The sequence below is a fragment of the Pelodiscus sinensis genome, chromosome 1 (genome assembly GCF_049634645.1).
Source record: "Pelodiscus sinensis isolate JC-2024 chromosome 1, ASM4963464v1, whole genome shotgun sequence".
NCBI classification, from domain to species: Eukaryota; Metazoa; Chordata; order Testudines; family Trionychidae; genus Pelodiscus; species Pelodiscus sinensis.
In genome coordinates this window covers 87,679,041-87,693,859 of record NC_134711.1, presented here as the reverse complement: position 1 = coordinate 87,693,859, position 14,819 = coordinate 87,679,041, and the positions used below count along the sequence as shown (strand labels likewise).

Sequence of the window (14,819 nt, the reverse complement as noted above, 5' to 3'; positions counted from 1 at the left end):
CAGTTACATGGTTAGCCAATTACCTGCATTTTAACATCCCTAATTATTACCAAATGTCCAGCTATATGCACCTTTTGGCCCAGATCTTGTGCTCCACTTAACGATTAAATCAAGAATTGCCTCTCCTCTTGTGGGTTCCATGACCATTTGCTCCAAGAAGCAATCACTTAAGGTGTCAAACTCTCTTTCTGTATCCTGTCCTGAGGTGACACGTACCTCATCTATATGAGTATAATTGAAATCCCACATTGAGTTTTTTATTTTAATAGCTTCTATAATCTTCCTGAGATTTGACAGACACTATTACCACTCTGCTCAGCCAGCAGTAAATCCGTACTGCTACATTCTTATTGTTGGAGCATGGCATTACTCTCCATAGAGATTTTAAGATACTTTTGGTTCACTTAAGACTTTTTACCTCGTTTGAGTCAATACTTTCTTTCACATAAAGGGCCACTTCCACACCAGCAGGACCTGTTCTGTCATTCAGATATTTTTTGTACCAAGGTATTACTGTGTTCCATTGATTATCGTCATTACACCTAAGAGTCTGATGCTTATTGTATCAATATTTTAGTGCAGGATTTCCCAATCTTTTCAGGCATCGAGTCCCTATCGGGGTCCTGAAAATTTGGCAGAGCCCTTAAAATATTTTCATTTTTAATTAAATAGGTATCCAAATATACAAAGATTTAGAATTCTATTTTATGTATTTTTTTATAAGTGTTATTTTTTCAAGAAAACTAAATAAGAAAATTAGTAACAAAAGAGAGTCACTGTTATTGAAATTAGAGATGTGCATGGTTAATCAGTAAGTATCACACTTAATGGGTGATAATTACAGGATAATGATTAACTGTTACCTGGGAGCAAGACCACCAGGGCAGAAGGCTACTCTATTATGAGGGGCTACTGCCTCCCAGCCCACATGGGTGAAGAGTCCGCAGCCTCGCAGGGAGGAGGGAGAGATGCAGAAGTGACAGTGGAAGAGAGGCTACCAGATCCCAAGCCTGCACGGGTTGGTAGCCAGCAGTCCTTTTGCCCCCCTTCCAAGTCCCGCAGACACTTCTAGCCCCACATGAGATTGCTGATTCCCAGCTCATACGGGTGGGAGCCAGCAGCCCACTGTGGGGTCAGAAGCAGCCAGGCTTGAGCAGCCCCTATCTATGGCGCAGGGGCTGCTGCAGCTCACCTCCATTTAATCAGTTTAAACATTAAATTTAATGTTTAACCAGTTAACCAATTAAATGGGATTTTACATCCTTATTGGAGAGCAGTGATCCCCTCTTAGGTGCGCGCTTGTGAACAAAAAATTCTAAACTTGCCCACCTCCTTCCCAGCAAGGACCCAGAAGGTCCTGGACCCAGAAGGTGAGTGGCATGGCTGCTCGGGTGGATGGGATCCGGGGCCAAGTGGGGGGCGGCTACTAGGGTGGCTGGGACTGAGTGTTTTGGAGCAGCTGCTCTGGCTGCTCCGGGCCAAAGCCGAGTGGGGAGGGCTGCTCCAGCAGCTGGGAACTTTCCATTTAAATCTTGCAGTCTTAATTTTGCTTAGTCCAGCTGGAGGAGGGTCTGGGAGAGGATTATAAATGGAGGAAGTTGGCTACTTAAAATTTTGCTGTATTAATTTTTTTTATTTTACTTCATATTAAACTTAAAGTCATGCATCTTGTTAATTATGCCTTGTTTTAGAGAGAGAGAGAGAGAGACAGAGAGAGAGAGAGAGAGAGAATAACTTTGATGCCAAGGTGGCACACATCCGAACAAGCACACATGTTGGTGCACAAGACAAAACTCACTGTGCTCATGAATGGAAAATCTTAGAGGGAACTCTGTTGGAGAGCCCATTAAATTATGAAAAAAAAAATGTAACCACTTTTTTTCTTTCCTTTGCAAATCCATTTAACATCAGGAATGATGCTGCAAATCTGGATTCTTAGGTGCAGCAGCAAATTTGTTCCTATCTTCTGTTTTTGTTGCAGTATAATACAAAAATCCAATTTCACACAAATGTTGTAGCAGAGAGAAGGAGTTCATAAACTGCATGTTTCACAACTTTTCGGTACTCTTGAATCAGGTTACTCCAAAACTTAGTGAAAGTTTGCTGAAATTTTGCTTCAGAAGTCATGTTGATCAGGATCTCAGTCTTGAGTTGATAAGCCAAATGACTTGGCTATTATTAAAAATAGATGTCTCTCTCAAGAATTGTTGTTTGTGTGTGGAAAGTGTTCTAAAAGAGAGGAGTGTAAGTCACTTAAGTGCTGTACACAGTCACTGTGAATATCTTCACTGAGAATGGAATTTGTTTCAGTCCAAAAGTCATTCAGTGTAGGAAAGCAATCAAAGTTTTTTTCTTCTACAGAAGATGCACAAAATTCCAGTTTCCGCAATAGTGACATTTTATCTTTTACGGTGAAAATGTTCGGCTTTCTTCCTTGCAGTGCCAGATTAACTTCATTCAGCTTAGTGAATGCATATGCAAGATATGCAAGTCACAGCTGCCATGAGTAATTTTTAAACAACTAGTTGATGTTTGTGATCAATAAAGTAAACTAATTCTTTGTGACAAAGTTCAAAAAGTCTTATAAGCACTTTCCCTCCTGATCGCCACTTCACCTTCATATGTTGAAGGAGCGCTGTGTGCTGACTGCCCATTTCTTTGCACAGAATTTTTGAACAGTCTGGATTGGTCTAGTTTTTATATAATTACTAATTAGCACTGCCTCATCCAGAACACATAGAGGTAAACAGGCATCTTCTTAACAGTAAGAACTTGTCTGTGGAGAACACAGTGACTGACCGTGCAGTTTGGAGCCACATCCTTAATTTGTGATTCAGCTTTGGCCATTTTCCCAATCATTGCCCTAGTACCATCACTACACACATCAATGCATTTCCCAATTTCATGTCTTGTAAAAGTTACTTATCCAGTTGTATTTCTCTGCAAGGATTCGCATGCCAGCAAGTTCTCTTCAATGGCTTTATCAAACATATAATGGAGAAACACAAGTAACACTGCTAGCCCCGTCATGTTATATTGTATCCAGCTACAACGAAAATAAAATGTCAGTCCAGAAATTAGCTCTGAGGTCAGCAACAAGATCTTGAATGTGAAGTGCAACAATAGTGTTTGATAGCAGCACTGCTTCCACTTTACTAGATTGCTCATCAAGCAGACACATTGCAATATCTTTTGCACAAGGCTTGATGAGTTTTTCTGCCACCGCAGATGCTTCCCCAGTGAGTGCAATAAAGTAGCTCACTTTCTAGAATGCTTCTGTTAAGTTTTCTTTTTCCAATTTAGCAATTTTAATAATTGAGATTTTACTATTTGAAAGTATGCCAAGCTTTTATTTGAAAAAACTTATATTTGTGTCTTTGTGTTCAGAATGATTTGTTTCTAAATTCCTTTGCAATTTAGCAGGTATCAGAGAACTACTGGAACCACACACTACTCATTGGGAGCATCTTCCAATGCAAGTAATTGCAAAAAATTAGTAATTCTCATCATACTTATGTTTCTTGTTGTCTGCCGCTATTAGACGGATGAAAGTGTTTTTTTCTTCGACAGCTCACTTTCAGATTTTTTAGTCACAAAAGGTTGTGATTGTCCTCCTTTTTCAGTCCTGATATTTTGTTCATTTGTTCCAGCCAAAGTCCAATTGTTAGAAAACAAAGGGGTTTTTTTTTTAGCCTCTTATCCATGGAGAACGTGTTTGGTAATAAAGGTGATGCATTGCAAAACACTGAATGAAAACGCAGCGTGAAGAGCGCTGTATTGCAGAGAGCTTTGGTCCAAAAAAAAGCAGGAAATAAATTTCTTAAATCTTTGACTTGTGAAGAACTAGGCCACATGGATGAATTGGGCATTTAAAGCATTTAATATAAGTAATCAGGTCTGCAGCTCACAAGGAACTTGTTATAAGCTACCGCAAAACACCTTAATTTATGTCAGCTGTAGTCCCCATGTTTCATCGAGCTATGTAGTTTTATATACCCTCTGCCTCCATTTCATGTTGCAATGTCGAGCTTATTTACTGAATGTTGCCACAATAATTCTCAATATAATAGGCTATGTATAAAACGTTGCTTCATACAACTGTCATTAATATTTTCCCACGGACCCCCTGTACCCATCGGACAGAGGCTACTTGGGAAGCCATGGCCTAGTGTAATACGAGGCACTCTAGTTCACCCATCTTTTAGACTTCTAGCACTGGTATATAAGCACTTTAAAAGCTTGCCACTGTCTGCCATTACATGATGTAATCGAACGGGCCTCTTTTTTAGATGACAGATGTTTTTAAATTTTCAGGTTTTAATGATCTAAAGTATTATTAGTAATAGTGTCCTTCTATACCAACAAGCTGTAGAAGGACGTCACCTTAAGTGAGACTCAAGAAGCTGTTACGTAGTGGCAAATGGAGATACTGAGGAAGTTTCTTACCTAGCCTGCATCCAGCCTTTAGGCCAGAGTGGTTTCACCTCCGTCTCCATAAAGGTCTTGAGATAATCCTCTGGAGACTGACTTCTATTTGGCTCTAGGTCATAGCATCCCAGCTTTATCTTGACAAGGTTACACAGCAAAGCCCTGTTGAAAGAGAGAAGCCAGACATGAACCATCTAATGAACTGCGGAAGTCAAGCTGAACACTCAGCAGAGTGAGGAATGTAAGAGTTGCTACTATATAATGGGGTGTTCAGTGGCCTCTGTGAAAAAGTCCTCTTGTAGGAAGGGAACCAATGTAAAAAAGACAGTCATTGGAACATAGTGATGACCCATTTCTCCACTCTTCTTTAAATTCCCTCCAGGCCTTATATAGCTAACTCCCTCTGCTCTCTGACTCTTGACTCCTTGTCCTTTTATGTGGCGTCCCCATGTCTGGAACCTTCTCCCACAGCTGGTTTGTCATAGCTGTAATTTCTTCTTGGATCAGAGGATGCTTAAAAGCTCTATTGATAAACCATATCCTACATCAGAGTACATTGTTCATTTGAACCACACACTCATCTAGGCAGAGACCTTGTCCTTTTATTGTAACTAAAGTGTCCAGACACAAAGCTGTACCAGAAAAACTGGGTGTGTGATGCAGCCCTATGTCAATGTTAAGCAGTGAGCTGTGGAGCTGTTTAGAGTCTTGCAAATTTGTGGATATCTGCATCCATAGTTGTGAATAAATGCAGATACTTTTTATAGATCGCATGAGGATACACATTTTTGTATATGTGAAGAGCTCTACTAATCAGTGTCCAAGAGCTGCAAATTCAGCACCTTTCACTAATGCTAAATTCAGAACAGAAACTAAGACTTGCCTAGACTGGGAAATACAACCTTTCTTAATACTGATTTAGTGAGATTCCTTTGCTAAAACACAACTGTCAGTAACTGTTAAATTTCCTGGAGTAGACAATACATGTCAGGTGAGTTTCTGTGCTTTCCAGAATCTCTACCCACAGTATATCCTCTTATAATAGGGCTTTTAAGGTGGGTCTCTGGGATGCAGCCTTTCAACTGTCTTCTGAAATTCCTGCATCAGGGATATCCTCCCTTTGGCCAGATATAGTATTCTGATGGCCTTTTATACTGTTCCAACATTTTTGTATGGCATAAAGGGGTTAGATTGGAGATAAAGGTCCCTCACCCCTCAAGTTTGATATAAAACTGCCTGGTAAACTGAGATGCCTTCCTTCATATATGCCTATTTTTTTATAAAGTCATTTTCCTCTTATCCCTTTCCCAAACTTCTATCAACTATGTTTCTGACTGGGATTGTATATTAGACAATGCCGTGATGCAATGTCTCCATAGGTATGTTAAAAAGCTTGCACAAAGTGAAAAGGGCAATTTTGTGTCACACCTCACTGTATCATCCCAGCGGAATTTCTTTCTTGGCCCAACAATCCTCTTGCCTGGCTTCTCATCATCATCTTCCTCAGACCCATTTTTTTCTCGTTCATCTTCTGCTTGCAATCTAGAACAATTTTTTTGTGAGAGTTAGACCTTAAAGACACAGGTGTATTCCCTTAAAAAGTCATCAATTCTCTACCACCAAGCTGTACAAACAGGAACACTATCCTCAGAGTCTCATTATACCATTCCCAAAGAGGTAAACATTTGTTCCTCCTCCCACACCTCTCCATGTGATTCTCAACAACTGTGGCTGGCAAGGCAAGTTGTGTAGATTTCTTCAGGGCTGTTTACTGAGTCTAGTTCTGTGAATGGAGAATGCTCACCAGTCAATTTTTATTCCTCTACCCAACCTCAAGCCCAAATCAGTTTCCCTCATGTAGTTAAGAGGTAACGATTTTAATAATCAGGACAAAAATAATTAAGAACATAAAAATACATCTCATTTCCAATATTCTTGCTAATCTTTTTCACTCGTGTGGAATAAATGTTATGTGCTCTGAGGAGGCATGTGTACCACCAGGAGAAACACAAACTTAGCTGTGGGTGCTGTTCATCAACTAGGCAGTAGTGGACTCTCTCCTGAGCAGCTGCACAAGCACACAGCTTACAGGGAACACTGCTCAATTCCATCTTCTTGTTTTGCATTCTTAATATGTTACAGCCTCCTTTTCCCCCCATTCCTAAGATTTTACCTTACTGGGACTTTTCAGTCAGTTAACAACAGTAATTAGCTAAAGGAATCAAAAAGACTACTTTGCACTGTCCCAATTTCCTTTTACACCCCTATATGGTGTGAGTACACTGCCCTTGCAGTATTTATACCCCAGAGCTGGGAAACAGAAATGTAATCCATGTTTCCTGCACGAGTCCCCAAGCCAAACACATCCTATTCCAACTTAAAAAGTACACACTTTGCATTCTTAGCTTGGTTGCGAGCCTGACAGTCTTCCTGATACTTGAATAATTGTTCAGGCATGACGTTACTGACAGCCAGTCTCAGCTTTTGCAGCGGTTCCCGCAAACGGTCATCCTGGGAAAAGGCAAAAACATCAAAGTAATCTTAGTATATACCCTCTAAAGGCCACACCCAAGATTTTTTTTATGAATATCTACTCAGATTGCAATCAGGCCTCTAGAGTGATTTCTAATCAATGTCCCCAACAAAACATTTAGAAACTTTAGAAACAGTTCAAGAAATAACTGCTTACTGGAAAACAACAAAATCAAGGAAGATTTTGTCTAAAATGGCCCTGAACTATTATGGTTTACAATGGTACAAAACAATGATACACTTTTTAACTGATAATACAGCTGAGATGCTCTTGAAACCAAAAAGACAAAAAACCCCAACTGGAAAGAAACATTTCTATCTCTATATGCTTCTCACAACATTACTTCCTGGTCTTTTCAGATGACCCTTTTTTGTAAAAAGGGGCTAAAAGAGTTTGATAGAAAAATAAGAAAAATGGACTAACGTGTGCACCAACACTTACCAGCAAGTAATTAAAGTGACCAAAGATTCCCGGTTGTACATGAGCCATTTGGGTAATATGGAAGATCGCTCCCCAAAATTTGGTGATCATATTCATAACAAAAAACTCATCAAACGTTAAGCTGATATTGTATTATTCCATTTACCATTTCACCAAATTGTAATTATCTTACCCTGGCCACTGCAACCATTTGTAATGAAGGAAGACTCGAATAACATTCCTACAATCAGCAAGAAGATGCTATAACATACAAGTGGCATTGTTCATTTCTTACGCTGCCCCTTTTCCTCCCCATACCACACAGGTGATGAACCTTGTACCTCCATGGAACATTTACAGGCCCTGAACAAGGCTTGGTCTCGAGCTCTTCCACCACCAACCCTAACTACACACACAAGTGGCAATGCATTTAACAGACTCTCAGGACAGCTCTGCTATTCAATCATAGATCACAAAATACCATCATTTACTCATCTGTACCAGGTAAAATAAATAAACCCATATTTAAAAGCAAAGCAACTGTGAAAATGAAGTACTAAAATAACTTAACAGTAATAAGAAGCACAAAAAGGGGTTAAACCAGATGACTCTCACGGTTCATTCAAACCCTATCATTTTGTGAAAGAGTACAGGCAATCCCCGGGTTACGCGAATCAGACTTATGTCGGATCCATAGGTACGAATGGGGCTTTTCGCGCCCCGGAGGACGCGGATGGCGGGACCGCCCAGACGCGCCGCGGTCCCGCCGCCCGCGTCCTCCGCGGCGAGAAAAGCCACTCCGCATCTCCCTGGTCTGCTGGGTGGGGGGGGGCGGGGCGCGGGCGGCGTGCACTGGCTGCGGCCCCTCCCCCCCCCAAGCAGACCAGGCTTTTCTCGCCGACACCTGGAGTAGAGCAGCTGGGGCGCTGCCGGGTTGGTCCCGCAGTGCCGCTCCTCAGTGCTACTGGACCTGGCAGCACCCCAGCTGTTCTGCCCCAGGTGTCCCCAAGTCAGCCGCTGCTGAAACTGACCAGCGGCTGACTACAGGAAGCCCGAGGCAGAGTTGCTCTGCCCCGGGCTTCCTGGAATCAGCTGCTGATCAGTTTCAGCAGCAGCTGACTTGGGGACACCTGGGGTAGAGCGGCTGGGGTGCTGCCGGGTTGGTCCCCGCAGCGCCGAGGTGCAGCGCTGCGGGGACCTACCCAGCAGCGCCCCAGCTGCTCTGTCCCAGGCATCCAGATTCAGCCGCTGCTGAAACGGATCAGCGGCTGATTCCAGGAAGCCCGGGGCAGAGCAACTCTGCCTCGGGCTTCCTGTAGTCAGCCGCTGGTCAGTTTCAGCAGCGGCTGAATCTGGACGCCAGTTCCGACTTACATGCAAATTCAACTTAAGAACAAACCTACAGTCCCTATCTTGTATGTAACCTGGGGACTGCCTGTATTAAGACTCACAAAATGGGTTAAGATAGTTAAACTTCTCTTATGCGAATGGCCTATTTACATGGAATTCTGTATAATCAGGTACCCCAGTTTTGTGTGTACTTACTGTGTGTTATTGTGTAATTTACCATTAGATTAGAAACCACACAGTGCAGCCACAGCCTTCTTGATTTCTAATCTCATCTAGCCTTCAAGAAGGAGCAGTACAATTTTCATAAAAATCCTGAAGACAAAGCTACCTGGCAAACTAGCTTTGCCTTCAGCATCTCGTCCCTCCACCCCGAAATGTCCTTACCGTTACATACATCACTCGTGAAGCAGCAACTAGTTCCCTTTTACCTGAACATTGAGGTGTAATTTCTTCAGACGCTTTATCAGTGTGTCTTTATTGCATGGCACAAAAGCCTCAAGATGAGAGTACACGCTGTGGCGGATGACAGGACTTATCTCCTGTAACTGCAGCTCAATACTGACAGAAACAAACAAAGATAGCTAACTAGTGAGGCAATCCTGAATGAGGATGGAAACAGCAAAAACTTAACCATACTTTAGTTATGCATACAAACACATGTTGAGGATGGAAAGTATTTATATAAGTGTATCAGTAAGAATAATTCTCGCAGAAAGATGGAAGCACAAAGAAAGTATATTTAAAAAAAAAAATCGAATCTAATGCATATTAGATGTTGGCAGTACTAAGGTTTGTTTTGTATATCATTCAAAATTGCAATTACTCCACCAATTTCATCCCAGGAATGATTCAGTTGTGGCTGTTACATTTACTCAGAAATAATTTGATAAAATTTTCCAAAATATTTCTTTCAACGTATATTACAATCATACAAGCGGCACGTGCATGCATGCACACACATGCCACCCCAAACAAAAAAATCACGTTCACACATCAGACACTAAACTGCAACGATTAGAAAATTAGAATGAGCTAGATTTTTCCTTCTTAATAAAATCTGAAATCATGTAATTGTATGAAAACATGGGCTGTAGGAAAGTGATGTACAAAACTTCCACAGAACTCTGCTAATGAACTCAAGGCCATGGGTACTGAAAAAATATTTTACACTGGTTAAACCATACATTTACATCTCTGTATTGAACTGGTTGTCACTTGTACCAGTACAGATCTTCAGCTGGTCACTAAGGCTATGTGTACACTCACAGCTTCTTGCGCAAGAACATCTTGAGCAAGTGTTCTTGTGCAAGAAGTCTTGTGCAAGAAAATGTCCACACTGCCATGTACGAGCTGTGCTTTTGCGCAAGAGTGCCTATGGCAGCGTGGACGCTTTCTTGCGCAAGAAAGCTCTGATGGCCATTTTAGCCATAGGGCTTTCTTGCGCAAGAAATCCCTGCTGAGCATCCACACTGCCCTCTTGCGCAGCAATCTAAAGATAACATTCCAAAAACATTCCAACACACACAGAACTGAAGAGATAAACACTTACTCCAGCAGAATATTGTTCATATCCTGTGTGAAGAATTTCTTCCTACCTTCTTCATCAAACAGCTTGGCAGCCTGGAAGGAGAGCAATAAAAATACCAAGAAATTTATAGCACATTTCACCCTAAAAATCTTTACAGGATTTAAATGATACACAAACTACCTTTGTGGCCATATATCACACTGTCTTGAAATCCTATACCACCATGAAATACAAAACCACTACATGATTATTTAAACCAGGACCTGAAAAAATATTACTACAGGTTGTACCTCCCTGAACTGGAATTCTCTGGTCTGGCAACACCATGGAACCCAGGAATAGGGGAGTCTGGCAGCAGGGCAGGAGCACATCTGGTGGGGGAGGGGGCGTGACACAGCGGGGAGTCTCTTCTGGGCGTGAGGGAGGGCAGTATGACAGACAGCTCCAGCCCTAATGACTAGGGATCCCCGGCTCCAGCCACAGAGCTCTGGCCTCATTCTGACATAAGTGGCCAGGGAGCTCCAACCCTAGCTGCAGAGTCAGAGCTCTGTGGCCACCTGGCTCTGCAGCCGGAAGGCCAGAGCTCCGCAGCTCCCTGGCGGCAAGCCTGGGGCAGCAGGGCTGGGCTCAAGCCCTAGCCCAGAGGCAGCAGAGCAGCATGAGTCATTAGGAGAGGGATCTCCCCTGGTCTGGTAAATCCCCTTGTTTGGGACCTTCAGGTCCCGAAGGTGCCAGACCAGAGGTCCAACCTGTATATCTGATTAAAACTACAGAAGTGCTAACAGGCAAAACAATCTTTTAATTTAGAATGTGGCCAGGTCTGTGAGGTTAGAACCCCATTCTTGCTACAAGTGCCAAAGGACTTTTAACTGGAAAGTTATTAGGATCTTTGTTTCAATTTGCTCCAAAAGATACCCCTCTAACAGAGATATCCTTCCCCAATAAAAACAAAGAACAAAAAAAAACAAACAAAAAAACCCACACCAGACTAGAAAGGTGGCTCATTGTTTACTTGAAGGAAAGAACACGACTCAGTATACTGTACCAACAGCAGCAACAACAGGCAAATCCCTGCTTTCAGTTCATTAAGGGTTCTGTTCCTCCTCAGCATTACTAATCCCTAAGGAAGACAGAGGATCTGCAGAAGAGGACCTGTTTCCACTACTCCTGGTGAAACCCTTGTGAAAGAACCATGTAGACAGAAAGAACAACCACTTCCTGCTGTCTAGTACTGTCCAGTGTTCTCCCCAATTCTGGTCTTGCAGAACAGAGAGCTCATTTGTGCGCCCTCCTTCTCTTCCTGAATCTATGTACCTTCTTAGCTCTGTAGGAAGTGGGAGGAAAAGTGGCCTCTCTCCTACGCCTTCCCACTGAATTGAAATTTAAGGTGTGATTCACAGCTCTGGTAGGCATACCCACGCTAGCTTTCAACTAGCTAGCAAACTAAAAATAGGAGCACAGATACCGTGGCATAGGCTTTAACATAGGCTATATAAGCTAGCCTGGTCAATCTGAGTACATACGTTACTAATCCATGCTGCTGCATCTTCACTGCTATTAATATACTAAACCTCTTAAAAAGAGTGAACTTGTGAATGCCTCGAGTAGTACATGAGTATGGTATCATTCTAATATGTGTGGCTACAAATAATGTGACAATCCCACAGCAGTGCAATTGATAATATTTATGTGGAGAATGTCAATCCTTTTGAAAATGGAAAACATTCTTCATCTATTTCTACAGTGAATGTGTTATTCTTACAAGAGTAATTAAACTGCAGACAGATATCCTGAGTTGACAAAGCTCCTTTAATATTGCAACACACCTGTTCTCATTCTTTTGTAATATACACATGAACTATTTCACTTTCAAACATGTATTATTGGGATAGTGCATTTTGTAGTGCATTTTGTACTGCATAAGAGTTTAGTAGTCAATAACAAATCATTATGTTTTGTCCTTCAATCATGCACAGATAAGCCTATAATGGCAAAATAGTTTAAGTGCTAGAGCTAGACTGTATGCACTGCATTACTATAGCAGAGTTCCAGAGTCTGGTACTGTATCTCTTTATCGGTCGTAAAAGCCCTGAACCATTTGTTTTGTAAAGACTACTAAAAATACATGAACTTTACAAGTTATTTATAAGGAAAACTACCACAAGACAACAGATTTAATTGTAAACCTTCCAACCCCAATGCGTGATTAAAAAGGCTCATTTTGTAAAGTGGATTCTATTTCATTTCTTCTGACAGCCACATCATCACAGTCTATTTCCTTCCTCCAACTTAACAATATTCTCAACTATTTTTATTAGTTTCTCTTGCTTCATTTTTAGCCTTGTATCAGAAGGCTGCTGAAAAAGATTAGTTAGGGTAGGTGAGAGGAGTCGAACTGACCAAGAATAAACTGAAGTATAGTAATGACTAATGTACTCTGGCTGTGCCTGTTCCCCGCAAAGGCAGCACATGACTGGAAAAAAACCCCCATAAAGGGTTCAAAGGTGACCTCAGAAGTCTAGGTCTGCCAAATGGAATGCATGGTAGTTTTCCCATTGAAGAGAAAAACATTCAGAGGTTTGGGTATATTTTTAATCACACAGATTTCTCTAGAATACTACTAATCTGTTGACTTGTTGGAAGGCTGGTATGGCATTTGGACAACTATTCTCACAGGAAAAAAAAAAATCTCATCCTGCAGCCTCCATTAGACTGCTTCTTGGTATGCATCTTTCATACAAAGGAGTAGCCAATCCTACCCATACCAGAAAATTACTGGAAAATTAAATATTACTTGTCTGTCACAATAGTGGAGATAGCGTGTATGTGAGGGGGAAGGAATTACCTGAATTTATTTTTTGAAACAAATTTGGGAATTCACTTACATTTGTTTAAGAAAATAATGAAATGTTTAGTAGGACCATGTTTTTATTCAAATTAATCTCATGGTTTTTAAAGATCTCACACCTATTCTTGTCTGCAACCAATATTATCCATAACTGACAAGGCTAGGTAAAAGGAGGTTATTCACTTTGCAATAACTGACATTCTTCAAGATGAGTGTCCCCATGGGTGCTTCATATTAGGTCAGTGCGCCGCCATGGATTGAAGTCTTCACCACAATGTCCCTGGGGCTGCACATGCAGGCGCCACTAGCCACATGCTCCTATTATACAGGCATTGCACATGTATGACCCCCCCCCCAAGTTCCCTCTACTTCAGAGTTCTGACCTCACTGACGTAGAGAAGGGAGGAAGGTAGAGTAATGGAGCACCCAGAGGAACACTCATCTCGAAGAACATAAGTTACAGCACAGGTGAGTAACTTCCTCCTCTTCAAGAGATGTCCCTGTGGGTGCTCCTCATCAGGTGACTTTATATATGTATTTATGGAGGCAGAGACTTCAGATTTGACATAAAAACCAAGTCCTTTGTTATGGTTTGCTATGGAAACGAATAGTCTAGTAGAAAACCTAAGGTGCTTAGTATGATGTAGATAAAAATAAAGTGTTCTACACAGCTCTAGAGTGTGCATTTTTTACTCAAAGGAGTTAGTATGAGGTTTGGGGAAAAACATGGGTAGGTTTATTATTTGATTGAGATGGAAGGATAATCTTTATTTTTGGGAAGAATCTGGGGTGTGTGCATAATGTCACTTTGTCCTTGAAAAGGATAATATATGGAGGGTCTGCCATGAATGCTGCAATTTCTCCTACCATCTGGCCAAAGAGATGGCTACTAGAAAAGCTGTTTTCATAGACAAGTGCAACAACAAATTGGCAGTCATTGGTTCAAATGGAGGGTGGGGAAGTGCATTTAAGACCAGATGCAGGTCCCAAGGCTCCACAGGTGGAACCATCTCTCGGTTGAGTGCTTGTAAACCTTTCAGGAATCTCTTACAGACAGCATGTGCAAAAATCAAGGAGTCGTGTATCTTAAGGTGAAATGTTGTTATAACAGTCAGATGGACCGTGACAGTAGTAGTAGCAGCAAGGGCAGATTATTTAAGCTAGTAAAAACAGGTACAAGTTATATATAACTACAAGGATACAACTTGCAATAGCACAACAACTGTCATGGGCAGTGAGAAGGAACTGAGGAGGGGAAGTTTGGAACAGTACCACCCTCTATACCACTATGCAGCAGTGCAGCGCAGCTGGGGATGCATGTGTTGCTTCAATGGGTATTCCTGAAGGAAAAAAATGCTGACAAGAGTGCAGTGGATGCACATTACATGAGCATTCCATTTATGGGTATCACTCAAAGAAAATCTGACTAGTTTATTTTTCATCTTTCAAATAGATTTGCACAAAGTAATCAAGCAATATAGTGAAAAATTCTTTCAGTATCAATAAGATTAAGGTGACAAAAACTTGAGAGGTAGCCATGTTAGTCTGTAACTTTCAAAATGAATAGTCCTGTGGCACCTTAGAGACTAACAAAAATATATAGGATGCACTTTCGTGGGTAAGACCCACTCCTTCTTACCTCTACAAATAAAAATGTTCAGAAATCATTGAAGTTAGCAAAAGGGTCAAAGTTCCAAAAACTACCACTAGAG

At 41.4% G+C, this 14,819-nt stretch overlaps 1 protein-coding gene across 6 annotated transcripts in view; it reads right to left on the bottom strand.

Moving 5' to 3' along the window:
* Positions 1-14,819, bottom strand: part of UBN2 (ubinuclein 2) — a 125,411-nt gene that overhangs the window by 71,102 nt on the left and 39,490 nt on the right. For 4 of the 6 annotated variants that reach the window (XR_012905657.1, XM_075935246.1, XM_075935239.1 and 1 more), the window contains exons 7-11: positions 10,281-10,363; positions 9,160-9,289; positions 6,821-6,939; positions 5,857-5,970; positions 4,447-4,590 (exon numbers count right to left, since the gene is read on the bottom strand). Coding sequence is in view for 5 of the 6 variants with exons in the window: in XM_075935246.1 (XP_075791361.1) it covers positions 4,447-4,590; positions 5,857-5,970; positions 6,821-6,939; positions 9,160-9,289; positions 10,281-10,363 (590 nt within the window). In the remaining variant the exon portion in view is untranslated. The remainder of the gene's footprint in view (positions 1-4,446; positions 4,591-5,856; positions 5,971-6,820; positions 6,940-9,159; positions 9,290-10,280; positions 10,364-14,819) is intronic. The other 2 variants (XM_025187092.2, XM_075935244.1) reach the window with 1 other exon arrangement.